The sequence below is a fragment of the Monoraphidium neglectum genome (assembly GCF_000611645.1).
Source record: "Monoraphidium neglectum strain SAG 48.87 unplaced genomic scaffold scaffold00751, whole genome shotgun sequence".
In the NCBI taxonomy this organism is placed as follows: Eukaryota; Viridiplantae; Chlorophyta; class Chlorophyceae; order Sphaeropleales; family Selenastraceae; genus Monoraphidium; species Monoraphidium neglectum.
The window spans coordinates 1,372-21,566 of record NW_014012877.1 but is presented as its reverse complement, the minus strand read 5'-3'; the positions used below and the strand labels follow the sequence as shown (position 1 = coordinate 21,566).

At 67.3% G+C, this 20,195-nt stretch overlaps 2 protein-coding genes across 2 annotated transcripts in view; one reads left to right on the top strand and one right to left on the bottom strand.

Annotated features, from left to right (window-relative positions):
• Positions 1 to 569: 569 nt before the first annotated feature.
• MNEG_5137 (type I polyketide synthase) lies at positions 570 to 15,153 on the top strand (the record flags this gene model as incomplete). Its single annotated transcript, XM_014046388.1, has 17 exons — positions 570 to 1,961; positions 2,189 to 2,941; positions 3,265 to 4,046; positions 4,345 to 5,083; positions 5,300 to 5,477; positions 5,679 to 5,747; positions 5,970 to 6,179; positions 6,416 to 6,693; positions 6,928 to 9,180; positions 9,377 to 10,588; positions 10,775 to 11,459; positions 11,671 to 12,275; positions 13,711 to 13,789; positions 14,105 to 14,224; positions 14,457 to 14,527; positions 14,750 to 14,792; positions 15,080 to 15,153. 17 exons carry the CDS (start codon positions 570 to 572, stop codon positions 15,151 to 15,153), a joined length of 9,543 nt encoding a protein of 3,180 aa, XP_013901842.1.
• Positions 15,154 to 15,772: 619 nt separating this feature from the next.
• Positions 15,773 to 20,195, bottom strand: part of MNEG_5136 (hypothetical protein) — a gene marked incomplete at both ends in the record, with an annotated part of 5,435 nt that continues 1,012 nt past the window's right edge. The window contains 12 exons of the mRNA XM_014046387.1: positions 15,773 to 15,900; positions 16,219 to 16,380; positions 16,561 to 16,631; positions 16,865 to 16,935; positions 17,333 to 17,411; positions 17,712 to 17,757; positions 17,961 to 18,009; positions 18,213 to 18,328; positions 18,512 to 18,571; positions 18,928 to 19,053; positions 19,245 to 19,657; positions 20,036 to 20,184. Of these exons, the coding sequence (XP_013901841.1) occupies positions 15,773 to 15,900; positions 16,219 to 16,380; positions 16,561 to 16,631; positions 16,865 to 16,935; positions 17,333 to 17,411; positions 17,712 to 17,757; positions 17,961 to 18,009; positions 18,213 to 18,328; positions 18,512 to 18,571; positions 18,928 to 19,053; positions 19,245 to 19,657; positions 20,036 to 20,184 (1,470 nt within the window). The remainder of the gene's footprint in view (positions 15,901 to 16,218; positions 16,381 to 16,560; positions 16,632 to 16,864; positions 16,936 to 17,332; positions 17,412 to 17,711; positions 17,758 to 17,960; positions 18,010 to 18,212; positions 18,329 to 18,511; positions 18,572 to 18,927; positions 19,054 to 19,244; positions 19,658 to 20,035; positions 20,185 to 20,195) is intronic.

Here is a 20,195-nt window from a genome sequence, read left to right as displayed (position 1 = left end):
CCCACCGGCTCCATCCTTCTCAGGGCACCAATGCCCACGTCATCACCTCCACCCCGCTGGCCGCCGGCGCCGCCTCCGCCTGCGGCGGCGCGCCGGCCATGCCTTGGCGCCGCGCCCGCCACTGGGCGGCGCCGCCGGCCCACCTGCTGGCACGCCGCGCGGCAGCCCTGGCCGCCCTTGGGGGGTCCGAGCCTGCCGTCGTCTTTGCTGCTGACCTGGCAGCCCAACAGCTGTCCTATGTGTGGGACCATGTCGTGGCTGGCAGTGCTGTCTTCCCAGGGGCAGGATACCTGGTGAGGCTTCCAGGCTTTCAAGCCACTTCATGCATTTATTTGCTGCGCACGCTGCTAAGGCACCCACGTCGGTTATAATCGCGTGGGCCCAGTGCTTCAATGCGGGCTCGTCTGCGCAGGGGGCAGTCGGCGGCGCTGTCTATCCTTGCAACTGCTTGTGTCTGCAACTCCCCTGTGGGACTTCCGGAATCTGCAAATATCTCCTTTTGCAAAGCTGTTATTCAGTATCTTCAAGCCGCACGCCCTCCCTCCAACCCCAACAACGCATTGCAGGAGATGGCAGCCACAGCGGCGCATCTCGCACTCGGCGGCGGGGGCAGCGGCAGCTTTGAGACCGCGCTGTCCGGCCTGACAATCCAGGCGCCTCTGCTGCTGCCGCACCGCGGCGCCGCCTCGCACACTCCGCAGCTCATCTGCGAGCTCAGCCCCGCGGATGGCGGCTTGCTGATCAGATCTGCGCCTTCTGATGACGCATCCGCCGCTAGCAGCAGGCCGACCACCCACGTCGTCGGCAGCGTGCGTCTCGTGGCGGCGCCTCCAGCCCGCCCGCTTGACCGCGCGGGCGCCCTCGCCGCGCGGGCCGCTCGGCTGCTGGCCAGTGCGCGCCCGCCTCTGGCGCCGCCGCCGGCCGCAGCCGGGCCTGCACTTGGGTGGGTGCAGGGGGCAGCAAGCAAGAGCGAGGACGCTGGGGCCGACCTGGGAGAGCTGGACAGCTTCCTTCAGCTGGGTCAGGTGTTCATATTGGACCGCCTGGGCAGCAGCGCCAGCTACGTCCCCGCGGCCGTCGATGCGGCAGTCTTGAGTGGCCCTGACGGCCCCAGCGCCGGCAGCGGCGCAGAGCGCCCGTCGGCGGCGCTGGCCGCACCGCGCGCGCACGGGGGCGCCGGCGCGGGCGAGGCGGTCAGCGACTTCCGGCTGCTTTCTGGCAGGGGGGACGGCGCAATCTGCTGGATCCAGGGGCTCCGCGCCAAGCCCATGAGCCTGCGGGCGCCCGCGGTGAGGGCGGCTGGGACGGCCGCGGTGGCGTCCGAGATTGCTGCCTCTGAGCAGTCCGATCTGATCTATGAGGTCGAGTGGCTGGCGGAGGCCCCCGTGGCGGAAGAGGAGTGCGACAAGGACGCCGCGGCCGCAGCAACGCGCGTGTGGCTGCCAGGCGGCGTGCCAGCACCCAAGGCCATAGCAGCCGCGCTTGTGGCGGCAAAGGGCGCCTTGTTGCCCGGGGCAGGCGGCGCGCCCCCGCGCGCCGCCGCGCTGCGCCTCAACGGGCGGCCGACGGCGGCCGCGGCGGGAGCTGGTGCAATCCTCAGGACCCTGGCCTTGGAGATCCCAGATTCACACATGGAAGTTGCGGAGTCAGATCCTCTGGCAGCAGCCCCTGAGCACTGGCTGCCGCACCCGGCCGCGCTGTCTGCAACGGCGGCGGCCGCGCCGCTTAAGGCGTCCCTCCACCGGGACGCTTTCGGCGCCCGCCGCAGCGGAGCGGTCGGGCTCGTGCCCCGGCTGCTGCCGTCAGCCGCGGCGCGCGCGCGGGGGCCGTACCAGCTGCAGCCGCGGCCGAGGGGCGCGCTCGAGTCGCTGGTGCCCGTGGCCGCCGATGTGGTGCCGCGGCCTGGGCAGGCGGTTGTGGCGGTGAAGGCTGTTGGCATCAACTTCCGGGACGTGCTCAACGTGAGTGGCGGGAAGAGGCAGGAGGGGTCAAGGCAGGCAAGGACGTGCCTGCCTACAAGCTGCCACCATGTTGGTTTGATTTGACCTGATGCAGCATCAGCAGCCCAGGTTGCCAACAGCATGTATGAGTCCCCATATCCTCACAGCGGCCAAATCCCAATCACACAGACGCTCTGATCACCACGCCTGCAACCCCCTTCACCACCTGCACAAAACCCCGAACCCAGGTCTTGGGCATGTACCCCGGCGACCCAGGCCTCCCAGGCTCCGACTTTGCTGGTGTCGTTGCCTCCGGCCCTGATGCCGGCGCCGCCGTCTTCGGCCTCACCACAGGCGCCCTCGCATCCCACGCGCTGTGCTCGCCGCTGGCGATGGCGCCGATGCCGCCAAACCTCGGATTTGAGGCGGCGGCCGCGGCGCCCACGGTGCTGACAACCGTGAACGCCGCGCTCCGCCAGCTGGCAGGCCTGCGGGCCGGCGAGTCGCTGCTGGTCCATGGGGTGGCTGGCGGCGTGGGGCTCGCCGCGCTGCAGGCGGCCGTCGCCGCAGGGGCGCGCGCCCTGGGGACCGCAGGCGGCCCCGCCAAGCGGGCGCTCGCGCGGTCGCTCGGCGCGCGCGCTGTCGTCGGCAGCCGTGACACGGGCTTTACGTGTGACCTGGCAGTGGCAGCCGGCGGCGCGGACGTGGTGCTCAACTCGCTGACGTCACCCGGCATGGTGGGCGGCGCGCTGGCGCTGCTGCGGATTGGCGGGCGGCTGGTGGAGATCGGCAAGCGCGACGTGTGGACTGGTGCAGCGGTGGCCGCTCAGCGTCCCGACGTGGCGTACAGCCTGCTGGCGGTGGACTTCCTGCCCGAAACCGTGCTTCAGAAGCTGCTGCGCCAGCTGTCCGCTGACCTGGCGGCCGGCCGCATGGCGCCGCTGCGGGGCGTGGTGCATGGCATGGCAGCCGCACAAGCCGCGTTGCGGCAGATGAGCCAGGTGGGTTTTGTGTTGCAATATGGGTGTGGTCTTATGTAAGTGTGGGGATTTTCATTGTTGAACGTAGTTAAGGAACGCTCCAAAGCCGGCAAGACGGCCACGGATGTCTGCAGAAGTTTGACCGGGCGGTCAGCGCTCCAGGTGTGCTGGGATTGCGAGTCGGGCATGCTGCTGCAATCCTTGTTAGAAACTGGATTGCTTGCCAGCTCAAAATTCGATAGCTGGCCTCTTGCACAGACAGTACGGCGGCTAACCCTCCATTGTGACTCCCCCTTTCATACGCGCGCCCTCAATGGCTCCCGCCATGGCACAAAAACTTGCAGGCCCGCCACGTTGGCAAGGTGGTCGTCAGCACCCGCACCGCCGGCCCCGGCGTCCCAGCCACCACCGGCGCCGCCGACGCCCTCGCGGCCGGCGGCGCGGGAAGCGTGCTGGTCACCGGCGGCACCGGTGCCTTGGGCGGCCTCGTGGCCGCGTGGCTGGCGGGGGCCGGCGCGGCGCGCCACCTCTTGCTCACCAGCCGCGCCGGCTGCCTAGCAGCAGGAGGCGACGGTGGCGCCCCGCTGCCACTATTGGATCCCAGCAGTCCCCTGTTTGCAGCAGCCGTCACCATCACTGCCTGCGACGCCGCGTCCGCAGCAGACGTGGCGGCCCTGCCCGCCACGCTCGCAGCGCGCGGCGCGCCGCCGTTGGCGGGGGTAATGCACGCGGGCGGCGTGCTGGCAGACGCTTCGCTAGCCAATCAGACACTCCCTGGCGTGCGCCGCGCCGCGGCGCCCAAGGCCGGCGCGCTCGGCCCCCTGCGCCGCTCGCTGCTGGCCGCCGCGCCTGTCACGCAGGTCGTGCTGTTCAGCTCGGTTGCATCCCTGCTGGGCAGCGCCGGCCAGGCCAACTACGCCGCGGCCAACGCCGCACTCGACGCGGCGGCGGCGGCGATGGGCGGCGCGGGGCTGCCGGTCAGGAGCGTCCAGTTCGGCGCCTGGGCGGGCGCGGGGATGGCGGCGGCGACGGCGGCAAAGGTGGAGGCGATGGGCATTGGGGCGCTCAGCGCCAAGGAGGGACTGGCCGTGCTGGAGGGTGCCATGTCTGCACAGCTGGGCGCCAGGTGAGGCAGAGGTGGAGGGATCCGCTGTGGTGTTGAAGTGCCGAGGCGGGAAAACATCATTTGGGCTCGAACTGTGACCGCGGCGTCACTTCAGCAGCTGGTTTGTCTTCTGGAAAGCCGCCTGCAGCTGGGGTGCTGAGGTGGCGGCCTGCGTGTGTCGTTGGGGGCGAGAGGGGAATGGCAGCAGGCACAGGGTGACTGCCATGTCAGCAGCGGCTGGCAGCATTGTACGCCCGCCCACCCCTTCCACCCCTCAACCCCCCCCCACACACACACACACTGCCCCTGACTCCTGAAGGCTCGGCTTCAGGGCGCCGCCCGTCCTGGCCGCGTCCCCCTTCAACTGGCGCCGCCTGCTGGCCGGCCGCGCCCACACGCCCCAGCTGCTCCTGGAGCACGCCCCCAGCGCCCCTGGCCCCGACGCCCCCGCCTCGGCAGCCGCCGCCACGGCCGGCGCAGCCAGCGCCGGCGCAGCCGGGCGCTTGGCTTCGATGGCGGCGGGCCAGCGGCGTGAGCTCGTGAGGAAGCAGGTCGAGGGGGTCGTCTCCGACGTGCTCGGCGCCGCCGTGGCGCCCGACGCGCCGCTGATGGCGGCCGGCCTCGACTCGCTCGGCGCCGTCGAGCTGCGCAGCTCCCTCGAGGCGCGGCTGGGGCTGCGGCTGCCGGCCACGCTGGTGTTTGACTACCCCAGCCAGGCCGCGCTGGTGGAGGCTCTGGACGGCATGGTGGCTGCGGAAGCAGGGCAGGCGGCCAGCGAGGCGGCAGCTTCCTCGCCGGCAGCTACTGGCGCGGGTCTGCAGCCGCGCGCGGCCGCTCTCCAAGGCCGCGGCATGATTGCTGTTTCTGCAGCCGCGGCCCGTGCGCCGCGTGGCGCGGCGGGCTGCGGCGATGGCTGCGGCGGCGCCGGTGCTGGCGGGCGGCAGCCGGGCGCGCTGGGGGATGCCACTGCGGCAACGCCGCTGGAGCGGTGGGACGTGGAGATGTCCCTGACGCAGGAGCGGCCGGCGCGCTTCGGCGCTTTCATCGACGGCGCACAGGTGTGGTCGCAAGTGCTGCGCGCACCTGCCGGTTGGGTTGCCCTCTCGAGGATCCCGACGCTTGCGCTGCAGCCCGGCCGCGGGGCTGGGGCGCCAGAGGGATTTCATGAGCACCTCACCTTCCAAAGCTGTCCGAACGACACAGCGGTGACCCCTGTCGTGAATTTCTCACCCGTCTGCACCCACCGCCGTGCCCTTACACCCGCTGAACCCCAGGACTTTGATTGCGCGCCGTTTGGGCTGTCTGACAAAGAGGCTGTGATGGTGGACCCCCAGCAGCGCCTGCTGCTGGAAGCTGGGGCGCAGCTGCTGGCCGCGGCGCCGGAGGCGGCCAAGGATGCTGTGGGCGGCGCAGCCGGCGGCGGCTGGCTTGCGCATGTCGGCGTGTTTGTGGGTGAGTCAGCGCGTATTCAACTACGAATTCTCTGCACGCATGCCAGTCCTTGGCCACTGGGCATTTGGGCAGTGGGGCGGCTATTTGTCTCCCTGTGCAATCAATGTACCTAGCACCTAGCTGTGTAGTGGCCGTTGACCATTGGATGCAATATCTTACCCCCCTGCATCCTACCCCAAATGCATGTGTCCCCGCCCCCAGGCATCAGTACCCCTGATTACTCAGACTTGAAAAAGGCCGCAACACCAATCGGGGTCTACTCAGCGACAGGTGCGCGGGGACGATGGTCAACGCTTGCTCAGCGAGGGTGTTTTGACCGGGTTTGACCAGAGTTTGACCAGGGTTTGACCGCAGGTCCCTTTGCAGCCAGCAGGCCAGGTTGATGGTATGACTGCCACAATGCCCCGTGAACACACCAATAAGGCAGCACCTCGGCGGCTGGTGGCTGCGACATCAACAGTACCCTGAACCCTTGTTCTCTCGCGCCTCCAGGTTCCGCCATCAGCGTGGCTGCCGGCCGCCTGTCCTACACCTTTGGCATGCGCGGCCCCTGCGCGGCTGTCGACACCGCTTGCAGCAGCAGCCTGGTGGCCACCCACTTTGCTGCCCTCAGCATGGGCGAGGGCGGCTGCGTGTCGGCGCTGGTGGCGGGCGTGAAACTCATACTCACCCCCAGCCTGTCTGCAATGTTCACTCGGGCGGGTGAGTGTGAGGGGTATGGTGGGATCGTTACTATTTGATGGGGTCATGTGCTAGGGCTGCTTTTGCAGGGTCTGAGCGCATAAGCTATGATGCATGTGCGTTCATTGGCGTTGGCATCCATGCGAAACACACTGTGACAGCATGCGCACTTAGCTGTGCCGTGCGGATGGCACAGCACTCATGAGCTCTGAATGGACCACCCATACATACATTAAATATCCAAATGCACCGCCCAGGCATGCTGGCGCCTGATGGCCGCTGCAAGACACTCGACGCAGCGGCAGACGGCTACGTGCGCGGCGAGAGCCTGGCGGCCCTGCTGCTGCACCACCTGCCAGGTGGCACGGATGCCGCCGTGCCGGGCGGCGCGGCACCAAGCTGGGCCCTCGCCGTGCTGGCTGGCAGCGCCGTCAACCAGGACGGCCGCAGCAGCGGCCTCACGGCGCCCAACGGGCCGGCGCAGCAGGAGGTGATCCGGCAGGCCCTGGCGGCGGCAGGGCTGATGCCAACAGAGGTAGGTTTTGGTGTGTCATGCGCTCCAGCACTCAATCCTCCGCCATTCTGATGAGTCGTCTCACGTATCTCCAGCTTCATTGATCCTATTCGACTGCAGCCATCCACAAGTAGGCTCTCAGTGGTTTTTTTTCTTCACCCAGGTCTATTTGTCAGGGCTCTCATACATGCGTATGCCCTGCAATCCAACCCGTTACCATTGTTAAAATACCCCTCCCTTGTCCCCCTTCTGCAGGTCGACCTGCTGCAGCTCCATGGCACAGGCACCAGCCTGGGTGACCCCATTGAGGTCGGGGCAGCCGCCACAGCCCTGTCCAACGGCCGCGGCGCCCGCACACCTGCCGGCGGTGCCGACGCAGCCGACGCCCCGCCGCCGCTCACGCTGGCGTCGGACAAGAGCGGCGTCGGCCACACCGAGCCGGCGGCCGGCCTGACGGGCGTCCTGCACCTGCTGCGCGGGTTAGCTGGGCGTGCGGCGCAGCCGGTGCTGCACCTGCGGGCGTTGAACCCGCACCTGGCGTCCTCCCTGGCGCCCGGGGCCTTTGCCGCGCTCAGCATGCCCCGGCAGGCGCGCGGGGCGCCGGGCCACGGCGGCGAGGGGAGCGTCATCGGTGGAGTCAGCAGCTTTGCTTTCCAGGGCAGCAACGCTCACATATTGCTGCGTGTCGATCGGCCCGCGGCCGCGGCCGCCGCGGCCGGCGCCGGAGCGGCGGCGCAGCTTGCGCAGCCGTGGCGCAGACGGTACGCGTATGTGCTGCCGCCCGCGCATGCGCTGCTGCAATCGGCGTCCCCTCAGGACGCCGCAGCCGCCGGCCGCTGCAGCTTCGTGGCGCGCCTGGCGCACCCGCTGCTCTCATTTTTGTCAGATCACGTCGTGGGGTCCAGGGCGGTGGCGCCGGGCGCCGCGCTGCTGGAGGCGGCGCTCGCGGCGGGCTGCTGCCTGCTTAGCTCAGGGGCCGACGACGGTGGCAACCTCGTAGGCCTGTCCAAGGTTGTGATCTCAGCGCCGCTGGTGCTGCCGGCGGGGGGGGAGCTGGGGGGCGCGGAGCTGCGGGTGCATGTCCACCCAGCGACAGGAGCCGTGAGCGTCTGCAGCCGCGGCGCTGCTGCGGCAGGCGGTGGCGTTGCGGAGCACGCACGGGGCAGCTTCGTTCGCCTGTCGGCACGCGGCAGCGACGATGGCGACGGGGAGGCGTGGTCAAACGCCGTGGACAGCGAGTTTGACCGCGCGGCGGCGCGCGGCCTGGAGCCGCTGGACACGCGGCGCCTGTACGCTGACCTGGCAGCGGTTGGCCTGCGCTACGGCCCCGCGTTCCGGCTGCTGCGCGCCGCCAAAGCCGGCGCCGGCGCCGCCGCGGCGCGGCTCGGGCGGCCGGCGGTGGCGGACCATGGCGCATGGCACGTGCACCCGGCGGCGCTCGACAGCGCGCTGCAGCTCGGCGCCGCAGTGCGCGGCGCCGCGTCAGAGGCGGAGGCGGCAGCCGGCAGCTCGCGGACCTTTGTACCTGCCAGTCTCGAGCTCTTCGCCCTCGCGCCCGCCGGCAGCGCCCGCCCGCCGCGGGCGTGGGATGCGGACGGCGCGACTGCGGTTGCGAGCGCGCCTGCCGGCGTGGCGCGGAGCATGCGCGCTGCCAGCGGCGGTGCGGCGGCGTTGGTGAGAGACCTGCGGCTGTCCCTGGGCGGCCGCCTGCTGTGCAGCGTCGAAGGGCTGGAGTCTAGGGCGGTCTCAGCGCAGGCGCTGCTCGGCGGCGCCGCAGCCGGCACGGCCGCCCCCAAGGGGCCCCGCGCCGCCGCCTCGGCTGAGGACCTTGCGGAAAATGAAGAGATCTTGTACCAGATCAGTTGGGTGGCCGATGCCCCTGCAAGGCATGATGATGTGGATGCTGCTGCCGCGCTGGCGACGGCGGCCAAGACGGCAGTGGTCCCTGCGGCGGCGGGCGCGCGTGGCGCCGCCGCCTCGGCCGCAGATGCCCTCCAGCTGCTGCAAGGGCTTGTGGCGGCTGGCGCCGCCAGTAGCAACACGCCGCCAGCCGGCGTGCAGCTGCGCACGCGCGCAGTTGGCCCCGCCGGCGCGCCGCCAGGGCCCGCGCACGCGGCCGTGATTGGGCTGCGAGAGCAGGCGGTTTGGGGCATGCTGCGGACGGCCGCACAAGAGGCAGCGGGCTTGGCCGTCACTGCCAACCACGCTGACCCTCTTGGCCTGGCCCTCCACAGCCCTGCTTCGGGGTTCCGTCTCCTAGCCGGGCCCCAGCAACTGCGGCAGTTTGACGGCTATGGCGCCGCCGACGCAGGCGATACGGCGTACGCGCCGCGCATGCTGCGCGCCGAGGCGGGGGCGGCGCCCCCTCCGCACCAGCTGGTGCCGCGGCCGCGCGGCGCCCTGGGCAACCTGGTGCCTGTGGCGGTGAACGCTGAGTCAGCACTGCGCCCTGGGGAGGTGCTGCTGGCAGTGAAGGCCGTAGGCATCAACTTCCGGGACGTGCTCAACGTGAGAAGGGGTGTTTGTGCGTGTTGGCGCCGACTGAACCATTCGAGCTGCAGGCTGCAAGAAGGCATTGCTTTGCTGGTGATTGGAATATTGTACTTGCTGTGCAGTTAGCAGCAATTCCAGTTGCTGATACATGAACACCACGTCCATGTACCTTTGAAACCCCCTTGATCCCTCAACCCATCCCCAACCCCAGGTCCTGGGCATGTACCCTGGCGACCCAGGCAACCCTGGAGGCGACTGCGCCGGCGTCGTGCTCGCCTCCAACGCCGCCGCCGGCGCGCGCCCCGGGGACGCAGTCTTCGGCCTCGCAACCGGATCCCTGGGCTCTCACGTGCACGCTTCTGCGCTCACGCTGGTGCCGGTGCCGCAGAACGTCGGCTTTGAGGCGGCCGCCACCATGCCCACCGTATTCATCACCGTCGACGCAGCGCTCAACCAAGTGGCTGCCCTGCGGCCTAGCGAGCGAGTGCTGCTGCCGGCTGCAGCGGGCGGCGTCGGCCTGGCGGGAATCCAGCTGGTGCAGGCGCTGGGAGCGCGGCCGCTGGCCACGGCCGGCAGCCCCGCCAAGCGCGCACTGCTGCGCTCGCTGGGCGTGGACGCCGTGTCCAGCTCCCGCGGCCTGGGCTGCTTTGAGGAGTGCGCTCTGTTTGGCGGCGCGGACGTGGTGCTCAACTCCCTGACGTCACCGGGCATGGTGGGCGGCGCGCTGGCGCTGCTGCGGCGCGGCGGGCGGCTGGTGGAGATCGGCAAGCGCGACGTGTGGAGCGGCACTGCGGTGGCCGCTCAGCGTCCCGACGTGGCATACAGCCTGCTGGCGGTTGACTTCATGCCTGAGGCAGGCCTGCACGCAGCCATGGCGCGGCTGTCGGCGCGCCTGGCTGCGGGCGTCGTGCGTCCTCTGCCCAGCGCAGTGCACGATCTGCGCAACGCGGCAGCGGCCCTGCGCCAGCTGAGCCAGGCGCGCCACGTAGGCAAGGTGGTGGTGCGCGCCTCTGGCGCCGTGCCTGCCACTTCCGGCTTTGGTGGCGGCAGAGGCAGGGGCTCCCCACCGTTCAGCAGGGGCGAGCGGGGCTGTAATGGCGCAGTGATCGTGCTGGGCGGCACAGGCACTCTGGGCAGCCTGATGGTGCGCTGGCTGGCGGAGAGTGGGGTGGGCTGGATCCCTGCCGCAAGCCGCAGCGGGCGGCTGTCAGGGCCGCTGGCAGAGCAGCTGCTGGGATCAAGCCGTGCCAGCGCCGCCCAGGGCGCCGCCGTGTCTGTAGTGGCGTGCGACGGCGGTGCTGCGGCGGACGCGGCTGCCTTGGAGGCGAGCCTGGGCGGCCGTGAGGTGCTGGGAGTGCTGCACGGCGGCGGTGTGCTGGCGGATGCTACGTTCGCCAACCAGACCGCCAGCGGCGTGCGCAAGGTGAGGGGATGCTGCATCAGAAGATATGTGATCTCTCTGTAAACAGTGCTTGCTGTGACAACAAGTCAGTCAGCTGGAAGCCTACAGGCCACTTGCTGTGGATCCACGAGTACCCTGCACTAAACAATTCGCTGACCTCCCTTCTGCTGAGTTGTCTTTCCCTTTACCCCTCCAATTGCGCAACAGGTGTTTGGCCCCAAGGTCCAGGCCTTGGAGCTGCTGCAGCGCCTGCTGCGCCGCCACCCTGTCGCCACCACCGTGCTCTTCAGCTCAGTGGCGTCCCTGCTGGGCAGCCCCGGCCAGGCCAACTACTCCGCAGCCAACGCAGCACTCGACGCGGCGGCGGCGGCGCTGCAGGCCGGCGGCGTCACGGCGCTCAGCGTGCAATGGGGCGCGTGGGCGGGCGCGGGCATGGCGGCCAACGACCCCCAGACGGCTGCGCGCGTGGAGCGTATGGGCATGGCGCTGGTCAGCCCGAAGGCGGGCCTGGCCGCGCTCGAGGGCGCCCTGACCGCCTCCGCCGCCAGCACCAAGCCCGTCGTGGCAGCGACACCAATCAAGTGGCGCCGCTTTCTGGCCCGCCTGCCGCATCCGCCTGCCCTCTTTGAGGCGTTTGCCGCAGCCCCTGCCGCCGCCGCCGCCGCAGGCCCCTCGGCGGCCACAGCCCCGGCCCTCGGCTCGATCGCAGCGCGCGTTGCCGCGGCCGTCGCGTCGGTGGTGGGGCGGGAGCTGGGGCCTGACGCGCCGCTGATGGAGTCGGGGCTGGACTCGCTGGGCGCGGTGGAGCTGCGCAACGCGCTGTCCGACATGTTTGAGGTCGACCTGCCGCCCACGCTCACGTTTGACCACCCGACGCCGGCGGCGGTTGCGGGTACGTGGAAGGTCCAGGGGGCCAGAGGGCTTAATTGAGCATGGGTGCGGCCGTGGCTGGGGCTTCTCTTGCGCGGATGAGTTTGCGGTCCGCCGCGGAGGATGCATGAATTAGATGCAGGTTACCCTGTTTTGTGGGCATGAATCATGGCCCGGCGATGCACCGACGCTTCCGCTGCGGCTTGTTTGCGCGCTGCCAACCATTGTTGCAGGCTTCATCGCCACCACCAAGTACCCCGGAGGCATCCCAAGCGACAGCGCCTCCGCAGCTCCAACCGATGCCCGCGATCCGCCGCCCCTGCAGCCGGCCGCTGGTCCCACTGCGTCGATGGCCGCCGCTGCGCCGCGTCGCGGCCCCCTGCTGCTGACCGCGCTGTCGGTCCGCTTCCCTGGCGCCGCGGGGGCGGGCGGCCTTTACGCGGCCATGCGCGACGGCTCGGAGCTCCACTCGGCCGCCCCCTACCCCCGCTGGGACGTGGACGCCGTCTACCACCCGGCCGCCCCTGACGTCAGCATGACGTCATCGCCACGCGTCTCGACGCGCTGGGGCGCCTTCCTGCCCGACGTCCACTGCTTCGACGCGGCGGCCTTCGGGCTGTCCGCCGCGGAGGCGGCCATGATGGACCCCCAGCAGCGCCTGCTGCTCGAACAGGTGGCGGACGCCGCCGTGGGCAGCGGGCGCCCGCTGCAGGAGCTCGCGGGGTCCCGCGGCGGCGTATTTGTGGGGTGCATCTGGCTGGAGCACGGGGAGCTGCTGGCGCGGTATGGGGCGCCTGGCAGCAGCATGGCGGTGACTGGCAACGGCCTGGCGTTCATGGTGAGGGGATGGGGCTGCATGCGCCACGTGTGTGTGTGTGTGTGTGTGTGTGTGTGTGTGTGTGTGTGTGTGTGTGTGTGTGTGTGTGTGTGTGTGTGTGTGTGTGTGTGTGCGCGTGCGTGCGCGCTCGTGCGCGTGCGTGCGTGTGTGCATGCGTGTGTGTGCGTGCGTGGGTGCTATTGTGTGTGCGTGCATGTGCATTCATGCTGGCTTGCCTACAGTGTAGTGTGTGAGCAAATGATTATCGAGTGTTTGGTTGTGTGGTCATTAGGCGCCTTGCGCCTGTCATGCTGTTCAATCATCTGCATACACGTTTGCAAAACACACAGCTAAATCTGCAATAAGCACGCACAATAATAGTCATGGTGTGCATGCACACGTGCGTGCTTGTGCACACCCACTGGGCCCCCACGTACAAATGCGCACCTGACACATGCATCCTGCCCTTGGATCTATCACCCATTGAACCGCACTGCAGGGCTGGGCGAGTGTCGGCTTCTAAGGCCTGGGGTGGTCCTCTTATTTTGCTAATTCAACTGTGTGTAACAAAATCAAACCTCTTGGTGCAGGCAAGCAGACCACCAGTCTTAACGTTGTGCCGATGAGCTCTGCACAGCATGCACGGGCCGGCAAAGATGCTCGCTTGAAGCCGAAAAGCTGACACAAACAACCTCATAACGTGCCAAACGGGTGGTGCTTCAGTAACGCTGCTCGTGCATCATGGTGTGTATGCATTACCGGTGCATGCGGGGTGGGAATGTGGGCGCAACAGGCCGAGAAATTGATGCAAAATGTGACGATGTTGTTTGACCGGTCCCTCAGCCCATAGACAGTGAAGAAGGCCTCTGGTAGGCTTCTCCATTTGAAAATGATATCTCGTTTCTTTGTGTACCCGCTGCTTCAAGGAGGTACGGCGCAGTGCTTAGCGGATGCCGAGCTGCTCGAACACGGCGAGGGTCACCCGAGTAACCAATCCCGGTCCCTACGATCCGCAATAATACCACACTCGTCCATCTCTAAAAAGTATCAAGTCTTCTAATCAGATTGCGAGACTGTAGCCCGTGATCTGACCGCCATTTACTCTCCGTGGACGCCTGCATCCGCATCTCCGCGAGGAAGAAGGGATTATCGACGCAAAATGTCGAAAACCTTGATCGTCAACGTCGCGAGCTGCAATGTCAAGAAGCTGGATCTCAAGGTGCCGTTTTTTGCCCCCGATTCCACGAGGCCTCTGCTCCAGGGTGTCATTCGGGATTAAGCATTTTTATCGTCATCCGTGATTAGGGGCTGGCAGCCAGCGACCACGCGCGGTCTGCCGCAAATGGCGGCTGCAGCAGCGCGCTAGCCCGATGCCAAACAGTCCCGAAATGCGCAACACTCAGCTCTGTCACGCGCAGCTGTGACGCTCCCATTACGCCTTACGCTGCACGTGCAGGCTTACGGTGTGACCAAGCAGCGATCCCAGGTGGTCGTGCGGGTTGGTGACGAGGAGCAGCGCACCACCATCGGCCTGGGTAAGAAGCGGCGCTCATGAGGTGCTGGGTGTGGGTTCTCTGGAGGGCCTGGTGTCTGTGATTGGTTGAGGAGATTTTGCAGAGGAAGTGATCCTGTGGGCACGATGCCGCTGTGAGCGCAGTGGAGGAGCACAGCATTGCCGAGTGGGTGCCAGCAGCCCAATGGGGACTGGACTGGCCTGAGAGACTCGGTTTAGTGGACCATACCCGGTCACTCCTTGCTTGGAGCTCATTGCCTCTCATCCCTTTTGCGCCTTTATGACCTTCAGTGAACCACCCGCCGCCCCCGCTGTTCGCTGCAACCAATCCCTGCAGGCCTGGACCCCACATGGGAGGAGACCTTTGAATTTGCGGTGGCGGACGAGGCCACCACCCGGTGCTTTGTCAAGTTCCTCATGGGGGCGGAGGGCGAGGAGAAGCAGATCGGCGACGAGTGTGAGCGGGATGAGGGGGGGGGCACGGAGGCAGGCAGGTGAAGGGAGCAAACGCTGGGGTTGGCATGGTGGCCCCAGCCCTTGCTGGCTACGCCAGCTGGCCTGCTTGTATGTTCCCTGAGCCAAGTGTCTGCTGCAGGACCTGCTGCAGGGTGGATGGTAGAGCCAGGCTGATGCTGCCGCTGGCGCACACACACAATCACCGTGCGGGCGCGCGCTTCCCCCCTTTGCAGGCGAGTACCTCCTCAATGTGCTCATCGTCAACAAGCCCACATACAAGGGCCTCATCGTGCCCGGCGGCAAGGTAAGGGCGTGCGAGGGTGGGACCAGCTACTGGGGCCACATAGCAGCGGGGCCGCAGCGAGCAATTGGGCGTGTCTTGCGGCAGGAAGCTAGTCCCCAGGGCACTGCGAGCAGCGTGTGTGAGGGCGCCCTACGACAGAGGGGCGCCTCATGACGCTGCAACCCTCGCATACTTGCAACCCTTCAATTCGTGGGCTCAAACGTAACCCGACACCCACCGCAGGTGGACATGATGTTCACCGCCAAGGGCTTTGGCAAGGAGGATGGTGCGTCTGGGGTTAGGGGGCTGCACGGCAGTCGAGCGGGCCTAGGCTGCTGGAGCACGTGACAGTTCAGTGCAACGGCAGCAACGCTGGCCAGTGCTCCTTGACCTGCCAGGCCACCACGCCCAACTTCTATTGTGGCGTTGCTTCGGCTCCCTGCGCTGCACGCCAGCGCGGCACTTGGCAGCCTGCACCCAGGATGAATCACGCTCAATCCCCCCTACCACACAAAGAAGTGCCACCCTCAACCCACGACCACCTCCAACCCCTCCCCCCAACCCCCCCTGCAGTGGTGGAGGATGACAGCGCCCTGCTGGACATGCTGGACGGCGGCGAGATGATGATGAGCGACGACGAGGAGTAGAGCGCGGGAGGACGGGGCGGGAGGGTCACAGAGGCCCGGCAGGCCGGGTGAGGGGCGACCCTCTTGCTGCAGGCGGCCTCAACACCTCATCCGCCAGCCCTCACACGCAGCTGAGGGTTGGTGTGAGATTCACGAGGCAGTTGTGTAACAGGGTCCTGCGGGTGTGCCACTCATGCATGTTTAGAGCTCCCAGCCAAGTAATTGATCCACACAGTAACTTCTGATTCTACTGCAGGCTGTGCACATGGTCTCAACATGCGGGCAAGGAAGCCCATCACATAAACGCTCGCATCTATGCGCCCAAAAAGTGTCTGCCAACAGCCAGCGCCAAGCAGCCATCGACACAGGGCTGATAACAACGGGCGTCACATGGCCTGATAAAAACGCTCATAAACCTGAATCACTGGGGCAGCTCTTCACACGGCTAAAGTGCTGATTAGAGCAGCATCGCCGGGCCCAAGTTGTGTGGGGCAGTGCTTGTTGCTGCAGCCCTGATTGCTGACCACGGGAGGAACGGCGCAGCCCTGGGTTATGCGGCCCCTTCAAACAAAGGCGGCCCCTCCGGGGGTCTCGTGCCCGCGGCCCTCAGCTCCTCCAGGCCAAGTGAGGCGGGCACCCCTCAGTCACTCTTGTGGTGCTGCGGCATGCTGCGCACCGGAAGCGTGTGCATCGCCCCAAAGCCGCCAAGTGCGTCCTTCATCACCGCTAGGATGCTGTCCCGCACCACAGCATAGCGCGCATCCGTGGCTGCAGGAGGAACAGGGGAAAGGGGGGAAGGTTACGTCAGGCGTTGGCCGCGGCCCTGGGCTGGAAGTGCGGCAGCATGACAGGGTGCTTTCCTGTCCTTGCAGTGAAGCGTCCATTGAGGTGGACGACAAATACATCATGCCCAATCCTGCGCACTGTCCCCGGCCCCCAAACTCCCCTCCACTGCTTCCGCCCATCTCCCGCTTGCCTCTCCTCCCCAAAGCCAACCATGTCCCCCCTCCACACTCTCACACACACACACACACGCACGCGCTCACACACACATGTGCACACGCGTGCGTGCCCAAGGCCGCTCACCCCCAAACGTGTAGGTCCAGCTGATAGACAGCCGCGACTTGCCCTCAGGGGTGAGCCCGCTGAACCGCACCCGCGGCTCCCCAACAAAGTCGCCCTTGCCAGGGCCGGCGCAGTGCGCCACCAGGGCGTCGCGCAGCACGTCACGCGCCTTGGACGGGGCATCTGGGGGCAGCGGTCGGGGGTCGGGGGTCGTGGCGGCAAGGGTGTGCGGGGTGCGCTTGCGGTGGCCTGGTCGCTGCAACGGGCAGCACAGCTCGCGCCGTGACTGGGGTGGTGGGAACCCCTGCGCTGCGATGCGCGACTGCCGCAGCGTAAGCCCTTGTGTGCTTGCTGGCGCTTCACCTGTGTCAATGAGGATGCGCGTGATGTCAGTGCGCCTGCCACTGCGTGTGAGGTTGACGATGGGCGCAGTCCTGCGCGGGCGCCGTGTGTTGCGTACTGCTGTGAGAGGTGCGTGCAGAGGCTGCAGGGAGACTGGGGGGTGACCAGGGGTCAAAGACCTGGTCTACACGCGTGGACAGCGGGAAGCTGAGGCGGCATGCCGGAACCCAAAACCTGCCTGCAGGGGTGGTTGCGTGTAGCATACCACCACCCCTGCCGGCCGCTCCCCCCCGCTCCCCCACGCCCCCCCCCTCCCCCGGCCCACCAGAGCTTGTTGTTGGGCACGTGCACCAGGTCGCCGTTCTCCCTCACCAGCACAGTGTCCACCAGGCCAAACTGAGGCCGTGGGGTGCAAGGGGAAGGGGGTCAGCCGCCCAACAATGGGGAGCTCAAGGGGCGCGATGCAGCGATCAATGTGCGCACGTACCCGGCTCCCAGCCACCAAGAAGGTCGCAATTGGTTGCCAGCACGTCGTTTCAGGCTCAGCTAGCCGCACACCGCTCGCGCTTTGACAGCCTGCAGGGTGCCTAGCGTCTGGCAACTGGGTGCCCGCTCCCTTGTGTCATGCCACAGCAACGTGACTCACACCCTCCAATTCAACGCCCCCCCACCAAAGCGGCCCACCCCTCCCAACACACACACACACACACTCACACACACACATACACACAAGCCTAAACACAACGGCATCCCACAAGGCGCCCATGCATTTGCCCCGCCCCCGGCCCCCCACCTTCTTGACGCGGTGCCAGGTGTCGTCTGGAGGCATCATGATGGTGTCACCCACGTCCAGGGCGTGGTTGCCAAACAGCCTGGGGGATGTTGCCAAGGGGGGAGCGGAAAGAAGCAAAGTTGCAGGGTGCGAGCAGCGGTGGCACCAGGAACGGTCGTTCAAGTCAGGGGTGGAGGGGAAGAGCATGCTTGGTGCAAGGCTTCTGTCAACCCTGAGCCTGAGGAGCTGCGCTGCGCCTGGCGTACACCTCAAAGCAGGACCTTGCCCCTCAGCTGCCCGGGAGGCAGGCAGGCAGGCTCGAAGAGTGCGTGCGCCAGTCAGGCAGGCCATGACTGGTGTCAGGTCCCCCACCCCCACCACCCCTCAACCCCGCGCTCACCAGACTGCGCTCTGGAACACATTCTTCACGCTCTCCCCAAATACAACTGACGGCCAGGGGTGAGCGGTGGGGGGGGGGGGGGCAAGCGGGTTTGTGGAGCGCAACCATAGGCTGGGTGAACCCTTTACCCTGTCGCCCCGCTCTGCCACTCCCCCTGGCAGTGAAGCGGGGTCGGCTCGCGCTCGGGCGCCGCAGGACGTCACGACTCTACGTGATACCCCATCCCCCGCCTTCAAGCCGCTCCCTCACAGGTGAGGGCCAGCACTGTCGCTGAGAAGGTGGAGAAGCCCGACATCACCTGGGGTTGTCGGTTGGGGGGGAGGGTGTTGGAGGCGGGTTGATGGGGACGTTTGTGTGAGAGTGGGGATTGGAGGTGCTGCAGCGGTATGAGGAGCAGCGAGGAACACAATCTGCCTTTACCAAACACCACGCCCCCCTCCTCAAAAGCAGTCCACATCCACCCCGAGCCACCCCAAGGCCCCCCCTCCCGTTGATCCTCACGTTGATGTCCCACACCAGGAGGTAGAACGCGATAAAGGTGAGGTGCACCAGGCCAGCCAGGAACGCCTCCAGGGACGCCACTATTGAGTCGGTGTCGCGCAGGGAGGTCGCCATGTCTTGTGTATGAGGGAGCGGAGGTAGAGGGGGGCAAGAACAGTCAGTGTGGATGGGCGGGAAAGTGTGGGCGCACCGATACTGCCCACTACCCCTGCCTCTCGCACACGGGTGCTGCCCTGCACTGTGCGAGTATGGACACGCCCCTCACTTTCTTCACTGCATCCTCGTCCCCCTCCCCTCACCCCTGCGCTCCGCCACGATGGCTGTGACGGCCTCCTTCATCTCCGCCTTGGAGATGAAGCCTGGGGGGGCCGGGGGGGTTGTGGGACATGGGTTAGGTGGGGTGGCTGTCAAGGGAGGAGGGCAACAACGCACAAGGCTGTTGATGCAACGCTGGTCAACAGAATCCTTGGGTCGACGTGCCAAGGGTGCAGACAGTGAGGACTCGGCACCATAGCTGTGCGCCTGGCGATGGCAAGACAATCCCTGTCACCCACAACACTTGGGCACTCGTCCCCCTCCACACACAGCCACACACACACGCACATGCTCACACGCGCACCCGCACTTACAGACACACACACACACACACACACACACACACACACACACACACACACATACATACACATATACAAAGCCGCGCCCCCCCCCCCACCGTCTCCGTCCTTGTCGAAGAAGTCAAAGGCCTGGGCCGCCGCCGTGTCGTCCGGGAAGAAGGGCAGGAAGTCCTCCAGGGTCACACCGGGGGCGCGCGGGTCGCGGCGGCAGTTCTCAAACAGACCTGGCACGGCAGGGAAGGAGCAGGGGTGGCGGTCAGGGTCATGAAGGAGGGGTTGAGGTGCGCATGCGTCTGCGCATGCGCCATTTGCAGGTTTGATGTGTCCAAGGCATGACCTGTGCAATGACCACACTGAGTCCACTCCTCACGCGCAACCCTGCACCTGGAGCACAGCTGGTGCAGCAGCGTCTCACCCTTGCCAAACTTCCCCGCCAGCTTGAGCTGCGCCGCCTCCTCCTCCTCTGACAGGGCAGCGTATTTGCGCACCAGAGCACTGAACGTCTTGGCCGCCACCGCGTTGGCCGCGCGGGACGCCTCTGCACCTTGCTCGCCCCCGCGCGCCCCCGCGCCGTCCGCGACAGACTCTGGCGCGGGCGACGCCGCCGCCGCTCTAGCTGCCGCGTCCCGCTGCCGCTGCTGCTCCCGTTGGTGCTGCTGCTCGTGCTGCTCCCGCTGCTGCTGCCGGTGCTGTTGCTGCTGGTCGCAAAGTGGCTGAGCCTCTGCGGGTGGTGATGTCAGCTCTACATCACCCTCTGCGACGTCGTCCAGGCCGCCCGCGTCCACCCTCACCTCTGTCAGCGCCACCGCAGCGGAATCCAGCCGCGCCCTGCTGTGCGGCGCGTGCGGCGGCGCATCACCTCCCCCGCCTACGTCCAACTGAGACGGGCCCCGCTGCGGCGGCGTCGTTGCGTAGGAGAACGCGCTGCGCCCGGCGCCGCCGCCTCCGATGCGGATTCCCAAGTCCGGTGCTGAGGCCGCAGCCGTGGCCGCGGCTGCTGCCTGGGACTGATGCCGCCGGCGGTCCAGGATGGCCTGCCTGCGCAGCCGGTGATAGTATTGGTGCCTTGGCGCCTTGGTGCGACACCGCATCGGTGCGTGTGTGCGTGCGTCATTTGAGCAAAGTGTGGTCGGACTGTCGCGTTGCTTGCCGCAGACCCGGCAAAAGCGCAGCAGGGAAGCATCCCCCACAGCCGTGCGCACCCACCAGAACCAGGGCCGCTGCGACTCCACACGCGGGATGGGCAGGTTTGACACGCTGCCCAGCAGGCTGGGCCCCGATGACGTGGCGGACTTGGCGCTGCTGCACTGCTGTGTCAGGTGGGGGGACGTCGCCTCCAGGGTCAAGGCCTCGACCTGTTGTTTCA